Below are 21432 nucleotides of genomic sequence, written 5' to 3'. Positions count from 1 at the left end.
ACAGTGATTCTCAAACTTGGGAGTGTATTGACTGGCGCCACCAGGAGAGCTAATGAATCCAGAGGCCCAGGCTTGTCCCAGTGACAAAGGGCTGGGTCCTCTGCATTTCTGCCACATGCTCCAGGTGATTTGGATACACATCCAAGTTCAAGAACCACAGCTTTACAAGCATGTGACCCAATGCACCTCCTGAGTAGTTACTTAGTTTGCTTACAAGCAGAGCTGAAGAAAAGCACTTGTTCTGTGGTACCACGTCGGCAGTGAATGGAGCAAACCTCTCTGGTCAAGGCCCCCGTCTCCCTGGTTTGGGTAGCTTAGTGAATTGCAGCTTTTGCTCATGAGGAATATATCCTCCATAGACTCCACGGTGGCCAGAATGAGGTACTGGAGTGGTTACGACACGAGTGACACCTTCCATCTTCTTGGGCTCTCCTGCATCTACAATGATCTGACAGGCTTTGCTTGCCTTGCCCTCTGAAACCCCAATAAAGACAAGGCTTACGCACTCCTGTCTTCTGCTCCCGACCACCCTGGTGTCTTTCCCATGTGGCCCTGTGAGGGGTGCCATGCCTCCTTTTCTAGGACCTGTGAGTATAAGGACCTTTGTTTCTTCCTGAACCTCTTTCCTGTCTCCTCTTGTGGCTGCACCTCTACCATTTCATAAAGTGTACAAAACACCTTGGGGTTAGTCCTCAGAGAGAGTAGATGAAAAGCCCAATTATTTGGCAGATTTTAACAGCACCTCCCAGTGCATCATCTCTGACACATTCCATTTAACGAGTACATGAATGCAGTACGTGACAGTGTGTGAGGTGCAGAAAATAATCAACACACCCACTCCCAGCTTCCCAGAGCCAAGGTGTCAACCTGGGACTTGTTCCGTTAGAAGTGACAGAAAACCTGATAGAAATGGTTTTCCTTTAAAAAAAAAAAATGTAGTTTTTAAAAAAATAGAATGGCATGTAATTGCTGACTTAGGCTGAAAAGTCCAGGGTTGAGCTTGCTTCAGGCATGGCTGGATTTGGGGCTCAAATGATATGGGGACTCCATATCAGTCCATCTCTTGATTCTGCTTTCCTTTATGTGGACTTCTATCTCAGCTGCATGTGACAGCAGCAGCTCCAACCCTCACAATTGTCTCAGGCGTCAGGATCAGTGGGCAAGAACAGGAGTCAGATTTGTAGAATTCCAGGAAAAAATCTCTCATTAGCCCAGGCTGGGTCCCATGACCACCCTGAACCAATCACAGGAAAACGCACTGGACTAATGGGGGTGATGGGTTTAGCCTTGGTCATGTGACCACCCTAGGAATGATGGACTAGGAGCATGGAGTTGGTTTAATAGGAACCACAATTCATTAAGAGTAGGAAAGGATGACTTTAAAGAGGAAATTAGGACACACTTCCTAGACAGAATACTCACTGCCAAGCAGCAAATTCAACAGATGTCTACTACAGTTGGACTGTTGTCATTTTATTCTAGCTTTGCTGGGAAAAAGCCAGTAAGAACAAATTCAGCAAATCACAGACTTGCACTGAAAGAAGAAACACAAGAATCTAAGGCGCTCAGCCTTTTTTCTCTAAATAGAACATAGTTTATACTATGGAAGACAGATGCTTGTTTATTCTATGCTGAGAGCTCTCCAGCCCAAAGTATTCCAAATATCCTTCCATCTGCAGATCATTCCAGGGTTTTGCAGTTCTTACTAGTTAATGAGAAAACTGGGGGAGGGGCAGTTTAAAATTAAGTGATAAATATGTTTGGAGGAAAGCTAAAGGGCAAAGTTATTTCACCAGTCTGGAATTCAGAGCAATAAAAAAGTAAACAGTCTTACTGGCTAAAGGAGAATCCTTTCATCTATGAAACAACTTTATTTGGGTTATTTTGGCATCTTGAGACACTTTCCTTGTGGCTATATTATAAAATAGTTTCTCATGTTTTTATTGTATAGGATCTTGTTGGGCCTGTGGCGCAAGAAATTATTTGCTGCATTTAGTTGGTGTGTGATGGGGCATTTCTATCATTTACATCTCCTTTATACTATTAATTCATATCTTTTTTGGAAATGAAATTTTGAAAGCAATTTTTATTAAAAATTTTTATAACATAAATTTGAGATCATTGGACTGAAGGCCTGTTTACCCAAATTGCCCACAGCAATGCTATGCCACGGGTTTTAAAAGCAGGGCGAATTTCTGGAACTGGCCCCTGATGACAAACGTTTGAGGATGATTTTGGATCTCTGGGAAAATATTTGTTCCCAACACAGGTGAAATCAATTCCCTTATGAGTTGATGCTGATGACGATTTAAGGAAACGAATCTTTATGAATTTAAAAGGACATTTAAAAAATATCTCACTAACCAAGCTTGAGAGACTGGTGCATTATCATCCCCAGAGATGGAATATGACATAGGAACTGCAATCTTAGAATACAATGGGGAGTGCTCCTATGATGGGTAATACCAGTTTTTGAGTTCCATTGTTCCACTCTGGTCACAGAGTAGCTTCTGGTGTCATGTATGGAACCCAGACCCATATGGTTTATTATGGTCCAGAATATCTTCTACCAGGCTAAATTATTAGGAGGAACAAAGTATGCGCAGAAAGTGTGCCCACTTAGGAAGAAAGCTGAGTTGGCAACTGCCTGCAGTATACTTCAATGGATGTTAGACGGAATCCTGCCTAAAGATGAAGACCCTCAGAAATATCCCCCTAACAGGTACCTAACAAATATTTGTTCAGTGAAGGAAAAAAATAAATGAAGGAATCAACATAAAGTTATCTTGCAGAAAAAATTAGAAAAGACATGTGGACATGTAGACATTCCTCTTAATGTACCTCCCTCACTCCTAGCTGGGTCTCCTTTTATCAATGCTATATAGCAGCAGCAATTGTCATTAAAGAATAGCATACCGGAACTCAGAGAAGAGTGTATTCACCCACTTGCCCAGAGATAAAAATAACTGTGAACTTGGGGATATAAAGTGTAGCATAAGGAATATAGTCAGATTGTAATAACTGTGTGTGGTGTCAGGTGGGTACTAGACTAATCAGGGGGATCACTTCTTAATTACATAAATGTCTAACCATATGCTGTACACCTGAAATTAATATACAGTATTGAATGTCAGCTGTAATTGAAAAAAATACCTTAAAAAGTAAAATAAAATAAAAAGTCACTGAACTGTGATAGAATTTTCGAAAGTACAGGAAATAATCTCTGAATTATGAAAAATAAAACATAATTCTCTTTGTTGCACCATACTGGCAGAATTTCTATCTTATGGAGAAACCCACCACTGCTAAGTCTAAGTAAGTGATGCCCTTGAATGTATTAGTCACAGAGGGTCCCTGGGTTGTACTACTCCAGGGACATCATTTATAGGCATGACCCTGTGTACATGTGTATGGCACCCTGCACTTCGCAATCCAGCACCCCATAATTATTCTACTCAACATCTATTATTCATTTGTTGCTTGTCCAAAGCTTCAGTTTTTAAAAGTGTCCAGTCTAATTTTTTAGAACTTGATCTCATATTGATTAGTAGGTTTACAAAAAGTGTTGCTGTGAATGAATGCATTATTTTGACTTTCTCCCCTTCTTTTTTTTTTTTTTTTTTTTTTTGTGTGTGTGTGTGGGTCTGGAACTCAGGAAGAAGAGGACTCCCAAGGGGAACCTAGATGCCTCAAGCTGGAACAGAAGACGACATCAGGTAGAGTATATTTCGTGCAACACCTCCTTTGCTGGGCTGCTGTTGCTGACAGCAGGGATCACAGCATCCAAATGCTTTGCAGATTGCAACGGAAAGTCTGTCTGTTCCAAATGACTGGAAAGATGACTAGAAATGTCACTGGTGATGTATTCCAGGCATGACATCTGGACGGTCTTGTCATGGTGCGGAAAATAGCGTCTTCGTTCTTTTATTGGTTACAGTTCTTGAGGAACAAATACTTGTGTTGAAGTAGATGATGAAAATGATGAAGAAATTTCAAATTCAGTAATACTAGACTAAGTAGCGTAGCTATTTACTGAAGTAGTTTTGATTACCTTGAAAAATGTTATTTAGATGCATTTGCTGTTTTTTTTTAATTTTGGTATTAGTATATAGTTAAATATGAAACTGTTGAAGCTGTTTACTCAATAATAAGAGTTCCTATGAGATAATATAGAAAGAAACAAATGATGAGTGGGTCTATAACTGTTTCTGAGTATGATCAGTAGTGATGTAATGAGATGTAATGGTTATAAAAATAAACATTACTTGAATGGACCTAATAAGAATGAAAGCTACATCGTAATACTCTCAGCTTCTATTTTCCCATGGCTTTTTGTTTGGTGCTTTATATGATTAGAAGTTAGAAGAGGGCTCCAGATGTGTTTGCTGCTGGCAGAGGCTCATGTTTTTGCAATTTAATGGAAATCAGGGAGCAGAATTAAGAAAACGGAAATGGTAGCAAAAAGAATATGCAAAGTGAGGTGGAAAGGTGGTACCCTACCCTGATTTAGATGAAGGAGAGGGAATTAGCAATAAACCAGCACCACCATCTCCCTCTACACCCCTCCCAGCGTCTGCCCCCACCGTTAACAAACAGTGCTTTAGTTTAGTGTCTCTTCCTAGGACGCTCTCCCCTTGCAGATCCTTGCATGGCTGGCTGCTTCTCGTCAGTCAGGTCTCAGCTGAAATGTCTGGTCCCAAATGTCTAGTCCCACAGGCCACCTTATCCTTCCTCCAAGTCACTCTTCATCCCATTGCCCATTTTTATTTTTTTGTGACACTTATTATGACCCCAAATCATCTTTCTATTGATGGGTATACCATGTTTCCCCGAAAATAAGACCTAGCTGGATAATCAGCTCTAATGCGTCTTTTGGGGCAAAAATTAATGTAAGACCCGGTCTTATTTTACTATACTATAAGACCGGGTCTTATATTAATTTTTGCTTCAAAAGACGCATTGGAGCTGATTGTCTGGGTAGGCCTTATTTTCGGGGAAACACGGTATTTACTAACTGTTCCTTAGAGAATAGGGACCTTGCCTGTCTTGTTTGATGGTAACCCTAGCACCTTGGACAGTGCCTGGCACATAGTAATCATTCAGTAAATGCTTATGGAGCCCCTCCTGTTCACTATATGCAAGGCATTTTCTTTCTCTCTGTAACGGAGATACGAGTGGGGTAGATTTGATATGAGCCAACTCCATGCCTATGTTAGACTTCTAAGATACAAAAGAGAATAAGACATGATACTTGCCCTCAAGAAAACAGATCATGTCTGAGAGACAGACATGGTTAGAACATGAGAAATAATGTGTGAAGATCGATCCTTTCACAGGGTTAATGGTGCTACTGGGAGCACCGAGGAAGGGGCAACTAAATTTGCACTGGGGAAGTAGGGTCTCCTGGGGTTGATGATTGCTGTAATGAATTTTGGAGTCTAAAAACAGATACTGAAGGGCAGAGCTGGAGCTTGCATATCATGCCCCTGAGAACAGTTCTGAGTGCCACTTTGGCACACTTATTGTTGATTTTCAGTTCCTCAGCTAGAGAAGAAGGCTGGAATAACAGCTCAATGCAAATATGGCCAACTAAGTGACTTCGAGTTGCCCAGCTGTGGTTATAAATGATATTATTTGTTGTCTTGGCATAGTGTCCACTATATTTTGAAGACATTTGTTCATATCCAAAGACTTGATTACCCCACATGTTGTAAAGGAACTAGGACTCACCGAGGCTGGTTGATTTAGTGAATTCTACCACAACAACTCAGGATGAGAAATCAGAGATTCCATTTTCAAACAGCCTGCCAGAGTTCCTCGCCCACTAGGCCTTTGGAATATGTAACTAGAAATCCAGTGTACTGGTAAAGATTCCCCTCAGGAAATAAATTTGGAGTCGGAGATCCCCATGGGACATGATTCCACAGAAAAGGAGGGACACAAATTAGTTAGAAATCTATAGTCCCAAATTCCTTGTGATTGGATTATATGGTTTTAGATTTTGAATTGTGAGTAAATGACTTATTTCCCTGTTTTCATCAAACAACACTTTATAACCCTATTCTCTAAGTAGAATTTCAAGCAGAAAATGCCGCTTCTCATTATTTGTGAAAAAATGCTTGGGTCCACTGACTTTGTGGCGTGCTGTGAAGTCCCTCTTCTCTTTTTCCAGGATTTACTCCAAATGTGTGTTTTTATACTATGGTTTTAGTGAACTGTGTCTCTGGTTTCAGTCCATTCAATTTAGATTTACTGTATTTATTACCCATTCTCTGAAATCCTGTTAAATTGTGTCTACTAGGTTATTTGAAAAGTATAAACATATAATACATTAATTTACAAAATGTTCATTGAATGTCTAATATGTACTAGGAATTATGTTGTACTTAGAGTGGTAAATAGGACAGATACTGGTATGACTCCACGTTTCATGGAGCTTAAGAGAAAATGACAAATCTAGCCATTATACAAATACAAAGAAAATGTAAATTATAGAGAAATATACTCTTGACACAAGTAAAATATAAGTTACAGATAAAACAGGTGCTGTGGAAGTCGTACCTTTACAGAGCTTCTAGTAAAATAGGGCTTTTAAAACATGGACAGAGAAAGCTAAAACAAAAGATAGGATATAATATTAAAATAGAGACAGGAGGAAGGGGGCTGGGAGTGCTAAAGAGGTGAGAGAAATTTAATTTGGGTGATCTAGGAAGTTATCCAAGAGATGGTGGCATATGTGCTGGGTCTTGAAGGATAGACATGAAATCCTTTTGTGAAGAGAGACACAGCAGCCAAGGTATTTATAAAGTGAAAACCAAATACTGTAAGTTGAATCCAAAGGGATACCTTTGGAGTCCAAACCATTTTTTGGCAGATGACCTAATCCTTAGGCATCAGTCACATTATCCTGAGGTCTGTAATTTACCCTCACTGGGGCCCACTCAGGGCGTAATGATAGGTTGATTAGGAATGTGTTTAAATGTTACCATCATCATTACCTGTCTTTTGCTCTCTAATAGTTCAGTGTCCATGTACATTTGAGTTTTGCTTGTTTTTTTGTAAGTGGACTGCCTGTAATAGAAGCCTAATGCCTACTCAGAATCAGGGGGCATTTTCTTTTGACTTCACGGACATATTAGCTGAGTAGATAGGGTAGCCCACGTATAATAAGTCCCTTTCCATGTGATACAGTGTGGGGTTGCCGTCAGCTGGTGCCAGGCGCTTCATCCGATGGACGAAGTGTGCCTTTGCCTCCGGCCTGCCCTCTCCCCGCCCTTCTCCTCTGTGGGGTCTTCTCCTCGCTACGTTCGGTCCCTAGTTTCTCTTCCATCAGAAAGACAGGCAGCCAGGCACATACACCTCGGTACATATTAATTCACATCATTGCATTGCCTCTTCTTCAACCTATTGGCATTTTAAGCCTCAAAACTACCTGTGGAATGAAGAACATTTGGTGGCTCTTAGAGGGGTTGGAAACCTCAGTATTTCTGGCTGCAGTCACACGCATGGTCACAACACACTTTCTTGACCTGAGCATAGGAAGACCTGCAATCAAGGGGACATTGAAAGATGACTGTCAGGCTGCGTGTTCCTTAGACACTGGGTCTGTTTACAATGACACTAGATTCTTTATCGAAAAGTACCCTTTTATTTTTTATTTTTTATTAGTTTCAGATGTACAAAACAATGTAATAGTTAGACGTTTATCATTTATATGCCTCACACAGTGATAACCCCCCTCCCCCCATCCACTATCCCTCTGACATCGCACACAGCCATTATATTTCCACTGTCTCTATTCCTAATGCTGTACTCTGCTTCTTATAAATATATATATATATATATATATATATATATATATATATATATATATATATAAAATTATGGTTAACATTCATTATTGTTCAGCTTCAGCTTCAGGTGTACAGTGCAATGATCAGTCATCCCTGAGGTGGTCTCCCTAATGAGACAAGTGTGAAAGGTGCCATTTTAGAGACACAGTGCATCCTTCTGCCATAACATTCTGTGTAAAAATAAAGGAAAAGTTATAAAACTGAACCTGGGCTCTGCACAAGGTAAAGGAAAAATGAGGTAATGGGCCTATGGAGAATGGTGATGTGAGCGGAGGTATCATGGAGGAGAGATGTCCCTACTTAAGAGTTCCTTTGATGTGACTATGATGTTGTCCATATAACAGAGAAAAAACAAAGATGTGTTACTAATAGTTACAAGGAAGAGGCTACAATTCCAAACTGAGAGCACTGCATGTCAGCGAGAAGGCACACTTTCAGGCTTGACAACATAACCCGCTGAGGAAAAGCCAGTTATTGGAATAGCCGAGGAAAAGGGAGGAAAGTAGTTTACCTGTTCTCACCTGGGTTTATGCCTCATTTCTCAGCAACTATTATACCACAGTTATAGGACTTTTTGGTCTTCATGGCTGCCATCCCCACCTCCTCTCAGGTCTTTCTTCCTACTGGTAGTTCCTTTTTCCTTTTTTCCTTTTCATGGAATGTGATTCTTTCCCAGAGTCTTCTGTGGTGACTGACTTTTAGAGAAGAAGTTTTATGATGAGACTTCACTTAATATCTTTCTATTGCACTGAAAGGGCCTGGGAACAAGCCAAGTATCACACATACATGCAACGGCCGAGGGGAGGCATCTCTATTGAATAAGATTACAATTGAACGTTTCTTTTTTAGTTCAGACATTCCGATTTATAGCTGACATAAAGAAACTACAGATCTTGCCCATACTAATCTTATTTGTAGCCAAAAAAAATGATGTAGCACCAGTTTTCTAGAGAGAGAGGGAGATTAGCAACTTTTCTGAGGTGGCATATCGTGTCTTAATTTATTCATTCATTCCTTTGTGGGCAGGGAGACCAATGAATGGGCAGGCCAGCTATGCTTTCTGGAGAGAATTCTTTTAAAAAATGAATTACATCCTTTCTGGTGGACATATTAAAAAAACACACAAAAAAAACCAAAAACGTAAAACGTGTTTTTTAAGATGCTGGCTCAACTTTGCCATTTTTCTTGCCATGCATTGATTTAGAAGCAGGCCAAGTATTTTTGAGTGCTGAAACATCTTTAACTGTGTTTAACATTCAAGAAAACTTTATGGGATCCTTATTATCTTTTGGGTTGCACTCAACTTGTGCTGTCAGGACCGCAAGATTGCAACACTTTGATCAATAGAGGGGAGAATCCTGTAAGGCGAAGCCATTTAATGAGAGTGAAGGGGTTTCATCAGAACATTCTCTTTTTGCTAAAGGTCACCCAGGGCTGAGTGGGGCCCAGCATGCTTTCAGAATTGGCTGGCTGTGTCATCTGCATTTAGTCAAGTTTTCATTTCCTGTGGTTTGTAGCTTTCTCAAGTGTGAAGTAACGAACCTCAAACGGTTAAAATTCTTCAACTGAAAATGAATGCAATGAGGGAAAAAAATATATGTATTTTTGTAACTTTTATGGGGAAGTGAGACCAGGGTTCCACAGAGCAGCTTCTTAAGCGACGTGGCGTTACTGTGTGTGAGGCTAACCCCCTTCACTCAGACGTCAGGCTTCCTGGCTCCAAGTCTGGGGAGGCGACAAAATGAGACCATTCTCTGATAATTCAGACAAATAAAGTGTTTGCTTTTACTTTCATGTCATAGTAGGAAAATGAGGTTTCTGCCCCAACCAACCATATTTCAACTGCACCCTGCTTTATACAAAAAAGTTATCTTCCTTACTGATTTTTCCAAGGCTATGTATGGCCAAAGAATGAATAGAAAACTGTTCAGGTAGGAGCGGTAGAAAACACAAGAGTATTGTACTTCCTTTTCCTGAATTTACTTTCTTTCCATTCCCTTAACTTTGGAACAGACAGTTTGAGGGTTCTTGGGAGGCCTTTTCTTAGAGAAGTGGCTGGTGGGGTTGTACATAACTTTCAGCAAAGTTCTGATCCCGAAACCCCTTCATGGGACTTAGCTATCACCCTCGTATTTTAGTTGAAGGAATCCCACTACTTTGTTTCTACTTCCAGTAATAGAGATTGGAGGTTCATTGTCATATACATTCCTCCCAAGAAATGAAGGCAGCAGCACGCTTGATGCAGGAGGTTTGTCAGAGGAACCGGTTGAAGGTCATGACATTATTCCCTGTTCTAAGAACATGTTCTAAGAACATGACATTATTCCCTGTTCTAAGAACAGGAAGAGAGGCAGATCCTGTGATATCAGTGTGAGTAGGGAAAAAGCCTTTTCATTTTGGCCTATACTTTCTTCACCTATGAAGTCAGTAGGACTTGCCCTAGAAACTGAGGCCATGTTTCTCTGGTGACGAGGGGCAGGAGGATGGGGTGGATGGGGGCGATGTCTGCCTCTGGCAGGAGAAGGCGGCCAGACCATGCTTCCCTACTGGGGTGAAGGGAGACTTCCTGGCCTGCCCATTAAAGACGTACCAGTCTGTTCCCAGCTCACCACCATTTCACATTGCAAGGGTGTCAGGCTAATGAAATCTGCTTTCCACATCCTCAGTGCTTTCCTAGGCAGAATCTATTAAGTGACATTACCACCCATGGCTCTGGCCACAGCATCCACTCTCCTCGGGGTCTCCAGAGAGCAATTTCTAGCATTTCTCTTCTCTCCAGAGAGCTAATCGTTTCCAGATTATTTTATTTGGGGAATTCTACAGACCACTTGTTATGCATAAATGGGGGAGCGTGAATAAAAAGAAAAATGAGGTTTGGCTTAGCCCTCTGTGTTCAGGTACACCTGATGCATTGTGAATCAACTGGGCACCTGTGCTTTGAAGAAGAGCCGAAACACACCTGCACAGCACATTTAGTTTTGATATTGTGCCCACATGCCCCATGAGACACCTCCATAGCTTTGTCACCTAATACTCTCTATCAAATCCTATGTCCCCTTAGCACAGTGAAAATGGAGGCATGGAGCTTTCCAGAAGTTTATCCAGGTCATAAGGTGAATCGGTTACGAGGCATGACATTTTTTGTGTAGTAATACTTGCAGCAGAATAGACCGATGTTTGTGAGTGTGTACAACAAGATGCGTTTCTATGCTGTTTCACTTTCTTTTACTATTTTTTTGTTAGTTTATTTCAAATTTGTTGTTGTGCCTTTGTAAGAATCCTGGAGGGGAGAAAGGATCGTGAAGGAGACGTTAATATACAAAGCAGCAATGATTGAAGTAGCACATGGATTAAATGAATCAAACTGTAAAGCGATGGTCTTTAAATGTTTCCATCCTAGAGGCACCTTTTCTCCCACTTCCCACTTCTCATTTTCTTTCTCTGCACGTGAATAAAAAGGTGGAACTTGGGGTGTGTGCTGTGCATTCAGATGCCCAGCCTGCTCTGTCCTCGCAGTGTGCTTTTCCTCTCGTTCTCAGCATATGGGAGTGAAAATCATTATTTAGAAATTCCAGCTGAGTATTGTCACAAAGGCTCTTAAGAGGGAGAATGAGACGTTTTCAAAGATTGTTGTTGTTGCTATTTACCCATGTTTCTCTGCAAACATTGAAATGAAGTGGCAGTTTTGGTCCTAGGGGACCCCTGATGTCAGCTTCTTTGTTTCCCCCCTCTTAGTTCCCACCCTCCAGTTCAACTTGGCTTCCTGGCCTCCATACCTCACTAGGCACTAAACGGTTTCTGTCGGACCAGCCACTGCTCCAGAGGGGCGCAGGGTGAAGCCAAAGACAGTCAGGGACTTGTCCTGAGCTCCTTGTGCAGGGTGTTTTTGTACAGCACTTCGCATAATATTGAGAAAATGTCATTGTTTGTATAAGAGACAGGGCAGGCAGGACTGATAAAGTGGGGGGTGTGGACAACACTCAGTGCCTCACCCCGCTGGCCCCTGCCTTTCACATCCGGGTGCACTGTCCCCACTTCTGGACACCTACAGGTCTCTGCCTGAGGCATTTTCTTCCAGAAGCTGCTCTAACCCCTCAGGAATAGCCCTCAAGCAGTCACCAGTGGGACTTGATGAATAAGTGCCTCTGCTCCTGGCCCCTTGGAGAGGACAGCGGTGGAGCATATTCTCCGTGGGCTCCCCGAGTTGCCCCAGCAGGGTCAGGCTGTAGTCACCCATTGAAGTAGCTGGCGGGACAAAACCCTGCACTGACTGCTCTCCCTTCCATCTCACTACCCTTCTCCCCTTCTGGTTGTTCCCTTCACCTCCGCATAAACTGCTTCTGCATGAACCCCAACTTAAGGGGTCCTTGGCACACTCACTGCATTGACTATACCATAACGTATTTAAAAGCATCAACGAGCCAGACGGAGATCTCAAAACAAAATTTCAAAAGTTAAAAAGAAAAAAAATCCCTAAATGCAAAGTAGCTGCTTTGATTACTGCCACATTAACTGGTAAAAATGGTGGCATTCTTAAGCTTCTTAAAATTCTCTGACCTTTTCTGAATGCCATGTTCTATCCTTACATGTCCATTGGGGAACATTTAATGATTAGTAAGAAGGAATGGGATTTTTCTATCTTAAAGTTGACTACCACAAGGCATATTTGATTAGATACTGCCATATTTTGACTGAATTTGACATGCTTAATTTGAGTTTAAGAGAGAATCTGAATCATAAAAATCATTTATTCTTGATCCCCAAATGTGGGCCTGAATGTTCAGCTTAATTTCTGACTGGATCTATGTGAAATTGAATATTCTTTTTTCTTTTTGTTTTAAGCCCGATTTTTAAAACAGCTTGGGAAAGAATACCTCAGGTTCTTTATCCTTCATCACAGAGGGATGATGGGAGAAAGAGACGATAAAATCCAACAGTAAAATGTTAATAAAGACCGTTCTCTAATGAGTGATGGCTGAGGGTTGGTAATGCAGACTCCATTCCACGCAGACATTCAGACACAGTGAATAATCCTGAAAACCTGAAAAGTGATTTCTAACTGCTTATGACTAATGTTACAAACAGGGCAAACTCAACTTGTAGATGTGTTTTGTTTGTCCTGCAATCCTTAAAGTTATTAAAAAATTGGTTGCTGTTGTTTAAACACTGAAAAATTTCCTGTAAAATCTAGTTTCCAGTGTCTCTTGAGAAATTATGAGAACTGGCCAATCCAGACCTGCATTGCTAAGTGGTAAAAAAGAAAAAAAAAAGTTGGCGGTGCCTCCTTTTGAGGTTCCCTCCCATCCTGCCTGTGGTCAGAGGAGCAGGTGAGATTGTGTGGTGCCCATTGCTATGGAAACAGGGGAGGAAATGCTAGCATCATGCTGGGGAGTGTATATGTCGGCCAGTGATCTTCACACAATTCTCTGAAGCTCCTGCAGTTGCCTTTTCTTCTGTGTAAGAGGCTAATATACTGTTCAGAGGCCTGTCATTTATTTCAGTACTGGAGAATTACAAACATTGTACAACTAGGAAGGTACCCTAGGAAATGGAATCACTTAATGGATGGGTATGGCTGAACAACTAGAAGTATAGTAGTTCCAGCCGGCACCTTGATGACATAGGACGTTGATGTCTTTGGAAAAGTGACAGGGCCATGCGCTTCTCCTCTAGGTCTTCTATCACTGAGAGGTGCTGAGAGGGCTTTGGTGAAGGCCTTCTGTTTCTGCTCTTGCTCAGCAAGACTCATGTAAAATTCCCTTTGTGAGCATGTGTCCAGCTGGCACTGTGCCTGGCATCTAGATGGATGTCGATCAAGCATGATCCCAGTCTGTGTAATAATCGTGGAAAATTTCAGCTTTTCTACCCAAGGAGAAACTGACAAAAGGGACAAACTGCCACTGGCTTTTTCCGAGCCATAGAAGCAGAACAGATCAAGGACTCCAAAAGTCAGGGCACGTTTTGTGAAGGCCCAATTCTAGTACGTGGCCATAATTGTAAATACTGTGGCATCCGCTCATTTGGTCACATGGTTCATTTGTCCCTGTGTTCAACAAACATTTCTGGAGCCTGCCCTTTATGCTGGGCTCTGAGATATAGCCTTGAGTCTCGCCTTCTTGGTTTTATGTTCAGCTGGAGCCAGTTACTGCCCTTGACCCTAATAGCCACGTTTCCAGAAGTTTATGCTTTACCATTTTTTTCTATGCCTGAATTCTTTTCATGGCTGCCCTGCTCTGAGTGGGTTCATGGTATGTAGTTTCTTCCAACAATTTGAAAAGGCTTAAACAAGATGAATAGTTGTATAACTTTAGGTAACTACAACTCTCTTTGCTCCTTACCATTTACAACCCATGGATTGTATCCTGAGTTAATCTGGTCCAGCTGCCATGTTTAATGTGAGCATATTGAGGGTCACATTAACTGAATTGTTCTTTTCTGACAACTCAACACAAAACATCTGGTGACCATGCTTGCCTGATACTCTAACAATAACACTAGCTAACATTTATTAGGCAATGCATTAGGCACTGTGCTAAGTGCTTTATATGGAGTTCTTATTTAATGCTCTTAACAGCCCTATAAATAGGTACTATGGTATCCCCACTTTGCAGATAAGGAATCTCAAGCTTAAAAAGTTAATTTATCCTAATACAGGCCTGGGTGAGCCCATAGCCCTATACTCTTAGCCATTTCAGCAACTCTGCAAAATCAGTATGTGTTCTGGACAGAGTCAGGTATCATACTGAGCAGTATCTTACTGAGAGGGTTGATTTTCTATCCGTCTGATTTGATCATGTTTATCAGAAAATATCTTAGATCTGGTGTCCTTTAGAAAGCCTAATCCTCCCAGTTTTCTATAAGGAGGGAGCGCGAGGGTAAGTTGAGGTCTTGGAATTTGTCCTGGGCATATAAAATCATACTTGGATTGAGACAAAGTATAGCAATGAGAGTCTTCACTTTAAAAAAAAAAAAGATTTGGTGACGTTGAGTGTCCTGTTTTAAATCTGCTTCACTCTGTTAGACATTATGCTTAAATCTAGTAGAATAAAAGATAACAAAATTCCCCCAAACTTGGAATTCTTTCGAACTGTACAATGTGTATAATTTTTGTTTACAGCGTCAATATCTATCCTGGGTTCAAGCTTCAAGATCATGTTTGATTCCTTCTTTCCACTTAACCTCCGTATCAGTCTTATTGAGTATCTTTGCCGTATTTCCCTGTTTCAACTTTCCCAGTCCCGCTGTCACACTCCAGTTTAGGTCATTATTTCCTCACACCCAAACTACAGCTGATCCTTGAACAACATGAGTTTGAATCGTGCAGGTCCACTTATATGTGGACTTTGTTTTCAATCATTACTATAAATGTATTTTCTCTTCCTTATGATTTTCTTCATAATATCTTCTTTTCTTTAGCTTACTATATTGTAAGAATACAGTATATAATATGTAAAACATATAAAATATGTATTAATCGATTATTTATGTTGTTGATAAGGCTTCTGGTCAACAGTAGGCTATTAGTTAAGTTTTGGGGGTGTCCGAAGTTATATGCATATTTTTGACTGCATGAGAGGTTGGTGTCCATAACCCCTGCATCGTTCAAGGGTTGACTGTATTTGAATAGTTTCCTAACTGGTTTTTCTGCATTCAGGCTTTACCTGCTGTTATACATCCTACATACCACTGTCGGAGTGATGTGGTGTGTAGTTTTGCCTTTTCCAGAATGTCATATGGTTGGAATCACACAGCATGTAGCCTTTTCAGACTGGCTTTTCTCACTTAGTAATATGCATTTAAGGTTCCTGCATGTCTTTTCATGGCTTGATAGCTCATTTCTCTTTAGCACTGAATAATTTTCTGTTGTCTAGATGTATCACAATTTATTTATCCATTCACTGCTGAAGGACATGTTGGTCGCTTCCAAGTTTTGACAGTTATGAATAAATTACTATATACATCTATGTGTAGGTCTTTGTGTGGACAAAGTTGGTGGATAAGTTTTCAACTCCTTTGGGTAAATACGAAGGAGTGCAATTTCAGGATGATATGCTAAGAGTATGCTTAGTTTTATAAGAAACTACCAAACTATCTTCCAAAGCAGCTGTACCGTTTTGCATCCCCACCAGGAACAAATGAGTTCCTGTTGCTCCACATCCTCCCCAGCATGTGGTGTTTTCAGGGTTTCACATTTTGGCCATTCTGATAGGTGTGTAGTGGTATTCTTGTTTTATGGCTGGGTTTTTGAAAAAAATAACATTAAAATTTTTACTTTGAGCCTATATTCTTAAAATTTTAGTTATATAATAAAATGGAGAAAAGCTAATGATTTAAAGTTAAGTGAAAAAAGTAGGATATAAAATTGTTTACTGTAATTACAACTACAAAACACAAAAACTGATGCATAGTTTTACAAAATAAAGGAAAAAAACCAAAATGCTCACAGTAGTTGTTGACCTTCACAGCCCCGACTCCTAGCACTCCTAGTATACAATAAATATTTGTTGTTCATACACGGATATTGGTATTGGGTGTGAGTTAATCTATTTTCCAGATTTACTATAATGAGATTCTATAAGTTGCATAATGAAAAAAAATGTAACTATGTTCAAATAAGACTGATTTTGCAACCCCAAAACAATAACAAAAGGGAAGGGGCTTTCACGTTGTTCATAGGAAGACTTCATAGGTAGCACCTAGTACCATAAGGCTTCTGGAAAGCTCCTTCAAGTGAGCACACCCTTCCTCCTTCCTCCTGTCTGGAATATTGACAGGATGTCATGGTGATCATCTTAGACCACATGGTGAGTATGGGGATGAAACCATGAGTTAGGAATAGTGGAGGAAAAACACAGGACAATGCCGGTCTCTAGTGACCATGGGTCACGATATGAACTCTGGACTGCCTCCCTGCCGTCTTCTTGTATGTGTTAAGAACAAAAAAATAAAACTTCCTATCTCATTTACACTGCTGCTTTTGCGTTACTGTTATTTGTAGCCAAATGTAATCCCCACTTGTGTTTTTCTCACAAGATCAGGAAGGTTCTTGAGGCAAGAATTGTATCTGTGCATTTCCATCTCATTCATAGCACTCCACACAGTACACATAGGACCAAATCCTCAAAAATCTTTGTGAAATGAAGGAGTGGAATTCAAAAGATTTGGAGAACTAAGTGTAAAGCACCGTGTTGAATGATGGGTCCTCTGAAGATGAGTAAGACGTTGTCTCTGCTCTCAAGGAACTGATAATACAATTGCATGTGTGTGTGTGTGTGTGTGTGTGTGTGTGTGTGTGTGTGTGTTGTCACTCTTTGCAACCGACACGCCTGGGTAGATAAAGGAGAGAAGGGGTCATCCCTTCATCTGCTGAATAAAAACAAGATGCCCATTCACTTCTTGCTCCCTCCCAACATCCTTGGTTCTTCAGCGTCTGCTGGAAAAGCCAGGCCTTGCCTGGTGTTACCATGACATCTGAGCTTTGAGAGCTGTTTCCTTTCCTCTTAAGCCTAAGAAAGATTATTCTAGTGATATCTGAATAGCTTCAGTTAGCTGGGTATGAGCACAGAGGAAGTGGTTCCCTAGCAACACGAGCCCCCGAAAGCCTCTTAGCGCTCAGTGCTTCTCCCTGCTTTGTGTTTTTTCTCCTGCATGTTGCCTGTCAGCAAATGGCCAGTGATTGCACCTGCTCTGAATTAGGGCCAGTCAGTTAAACTTCAACAGTTAAGTTTTACTAAGTCAAAGGGCCCTGTTCCTGTTTGGCCAAGCTGCCTTGTGAGGTCTGGGGCCTGTTGTGCTCCTGGTTAGACCATAGTTACCTCAGATCATACTTCCTTTTTTTTTTTTTTTCAGATTTTGACCAGCAATGGAAAATACTGAGGGGCCTGAAGAAAATTTTAATTGAGTTTTTTTGAAAACATTAGTTTTTGCACATTTTTTTCAAATGAGCTAAATCTCTTAAGAAAAAGTTTAGTAGACACCCTTTTTTTTTCTCCTGAAGAGTTCATTTTCACCCCATTCTTACTTTGATTTTCCACAGAAGCCAAACAAATTCTTCATTCCTTGTATTTGTCAGCATGTCAATATGCAGTTGAATACACAAGATGGCTGAGGAAATAATAAACTATCTTCTTACAGCATTGCCTCAGGCTAGCAAAAATAGGTTCTCACGACAGTCGTCCTTACTGAGGGCATTGATCCTGTTCCTGTTCCAGCCCCAGTGCCCTATTTCAGAAAGTGTAAATTTGTACAAACCATAGCACAGAGCTCTTGCATGGGTTCAGAATGGATGCCTGGAAATGCTTTGCTTCATCTTCCAATAGGAATCTGTATGAGAACAATAATCTCACAGGACATGGTTGTACATGTTTACCTACCAATCAGCTAGGATCAATTAGCAACATTGAATATCTGACCAAGGCTTCCGGTGTGGCATGACAGCATGTGGCTAATTGTATTATAATTGAGCCGAACAGCTCCTAGAATTCTTGTCATCTATGCCTTTTAAAATATTTTTGTTCACTCATTCATTTAACCAATGAGTACTTGTAATTGAGTGTGTCCTGTGTGGAAGACATCATGTCGCGTTTGTGGGAAAAACACAAATGACACAGTCTGTAACCTTAGGGCGGTCTCAATTTAAAAGAGGAGGTAAGACAGGTACCCACATCACTATCGAGCAAGATTATAGCCTAAACGAAGATAATGACGCAGTTACAGATACTCTCTTGAATCGACTCTTTCTACGAGGGGGCAGTCATAGAGGGTAGGGTGAACCCATCTTTCTGAGAAGCCCAGTAGAGCGAGCGTGAGGGAGGAGAGCTGAGAAGTTACATTTGTCCTGTAGATAAACAGAGGGCCTCCAAGACGATTCATCTAGCTCTTTTTATTAACCTTACATTTACTAAAACAACAAAACGAAACAGCAAGATCCCCTGCATCGTAATATTTGGTTTGCATCCAAATGGGCTATTTTTAATCAATGTTAAGAGCTTAACATGTGTCAGCTAAAGTGACATAAAACAGAAACCAGAAAGAGTTTATCTGGGATCTAGGAAAAGTAAAAAAATAAATCCTAGCTTAGGGGAAAGTTGAATTGCCACTGTTTATCTTATTTCCCTCGCAGGCATTATTTTCCACTAGTAAATGAGAAAGGAAGAAAAATGCATCTCAGGAGCCAAACCCTCTGGGAGCCAGGATCTCTCATTAATAGCCATATCCCCCACAAGCAGAGAAGTCTATCGAGGGTACTGTCAACCATCGTCACGGTTAACCAGAAAAAATGAGTTCTAAACCAATGGAGATGTGGGGAAGAAAGCACAAACCGAAGTCCGACAGCCACGGTGTGTTCCTTCTCAGAGACTGAAGGGGAACAGACATGTAAAAGCCATTCTTAACATATCAAGGTGACAAGCCTTCGGGGATCATTTCGGACTTACTGAAATAGCCACTGCCTTCTGTGGAGTTGACACCTATTAAAGATTGATGACATGGAGAATACACGACAGGCAACCAACGAGTTTTTTTTGCCAAATAAGTGATTTGCGCACTAGGTCAGAAAAGACAGTGGGGTCCTAGCCATGAAAAAGAACTGGATTCCCCAGGGATATGTCCCGAATCACGAGGCTGGCACTCAGGTATAACTAAGTGGTTCCTAGAGCGCAGTTCCGTCTCCCCACCACACTCAGGATTTGCAATTTTGCCCCTAATGGCTTACAAGCAGATCGTGGCTGATTATTATTTTTAGGATGCTGCAAACAGAATCCCCATGACACTTGGTAAGCATATACTGGCTGTGGTAGTCAGGGTTTTTCAGAGAACCAGTAGGAGATATATCAGATAGATATAAATATATTGAGAGATAGTTATTATAGGGAATTGGCTTCAGTGATTATGAAAGTGGGCAAGACTCAAGCTCTGAAGATCTGCTGGTAAGAGAGCCAGCTGGCGATCCAGGAGAGCCACTGGTGTAGTTCCAGGCCAAAGACCAGCAGGCTCAACACCCAGCAAGAAGTGATGTTTCAGTTTGAGTCCAAAGGCAGGGAACAGTTTCTCTTACTCAGGGGAGAATCAGCCTTTTTGTTCTATTCAGGCCTTCAGTTAATTAGATGAGTCCCGCTCATATTAGGGAGGGCAATTTGCTTTACTCAGTCTGCTGACTTAAATTCTAATTCCAACCAAACACACCCTTACAGAAACACCCAGAATAGTGTTGGACCCAATAGCTGGGCACCCCATGACCCTGTCAAGTTGACCCATAAAGTTAACCATTGCACAGGCTGTGCCTCCTATGCCCATTCAAAAAAGTGAGAAATTAATATTTATTGAGCACCTGCTATACCAGACACTCTCTATATACCCATTCTTATAAATAAAGGATAATTTGTTGCCTGCTTTGCACAGCTGGGCACAAAGTTGATGGGATAGAGGAAGTATAAAGAAAGACCTCTCCTGTCTGTTAAGCAAGAAGAAAGATTTCTGCATTTTCTAAGCACAATCATACCAGTACCCACATTTATACAGCATCCTTCAGAATGCTTTCATGATTATTGTATCGAATCTGTCATTAAAATACCTTGACATAGGATAAGACAGATACAACTTTCACTCTACAAGTAAAGAAACTGAGTCTCAGGGAAAGTAAATGACTTGCTAAGGTCACATGGCAAATTTGAAGCAAAACTAAGATGAGACCCTCACATTTTCTGGCTTAAGGAAAGTAAGTGTGAAGGAACACATCAGCCTTGTTTCTAATATTTATGGCTGCTAATGTGTATGGTGTTGAGGATCCTCACGGTGGTAGGTGGCATAAGTGGGAGAGATCATGGGGTCCCAAGTTAGGCAAGTCAGCTGTGGATCCCAGCTCCGGCTCTGGTTTGCTCTTTGACTTTCGGAAAATTTCTCAGCTGTGAAATAGGATAACAAGACCTACCTCGTTAGGTCGGGGTGAAGATTACGCAAAGTGGTATATGGAATGCACAATGCCAAGTACACAGTAACGGATTAAATAGAGAATTAAATGAGAACAATGTCTGGAACACAGTAAACATTCAATAAGCCTTAGCCATCATGATTACTATTGTCATTGTTGCAGAATTCCAAATAGGTTGCTCTCTCCCACCACAGCTCTGCCATGTGACTACAGTAAGAGGATGAGGCAGACAGAGGGAGAGAGAACAGAAGACACAGAGGGAGAGGAGATATCCTTCCTCCTTGCACTTGGTCTCTCCTCCTCATTACTGGCATCGTGAGGCCATTTCCAAATAAGGAATATTTTAAAAAATATTTTTTAAAAATCTTGCAATGGACAGCTATTTTCTTATGTCTTGGCCCAAAGACTTTCAAATTGCCCTCTGAAATTACTTCCTGGCTGCTGAGGTCCCATCCCCGAGGGTCAGTCATCTGAAACTGGCCTAACTTGGTTATACATCTATTTGTTTAAGCAAGTATAGTGCTCAATGCAGCAACTTGTATTTTTCTCAAACCAATGTTTGCTTGAATTATTTAGAAGTCTCATGTGGCAGAGGATCTCAGACTCCCCAAATGTGTTTTATCTGTTTATCTATTGAAATTGGCAGTTACT

At 41.0% G+C, this 21432-nt stretch overlaps 1 protein-coding gene across 1 annotated transcript in view; it reads left to right on the top strand.

Moving 5' to 3' along the window:
* FAM107B (family with sequence similarity 107 member B) overlaps positions 1-21432 on the top strand; it is a 195317-nt gene that overhangs the window by 75400 nt on the left and 98485 nt on the right. The window contains exon 2 of the mRNA XM_019738291.3: positions 3656-3716. Within this exon, the coding sequence (XP_019593850.3) occupies positions 3656-3716 (61 nt within the window). The remainder of the gene's footprint in view (positions 1-3655; positions 3717-21432) is intronic.

This window comes from Rhinolophus sinicus, chromosome 1 (genome assembly GCF_057876585.1).
Source record: "Rhinolophus sinicus isolate RSI-liver-muscle chromosome 1, RSI-T2T, whole genome shotgun sequence".
Classification (NCBI taxonomy): domain Eukaryota; kingdom Metazoa; phylum Chordata; class Mammalia; order Chiroptera; family Rhinolophidae; genus Rhinolophus; species Rhinolophus sinicus.
The sequence above is the reverse complement of the archived record's forward strand: the minus strand, read 5'-3'. Positions and strand labels throughout refer to the sequence as shown.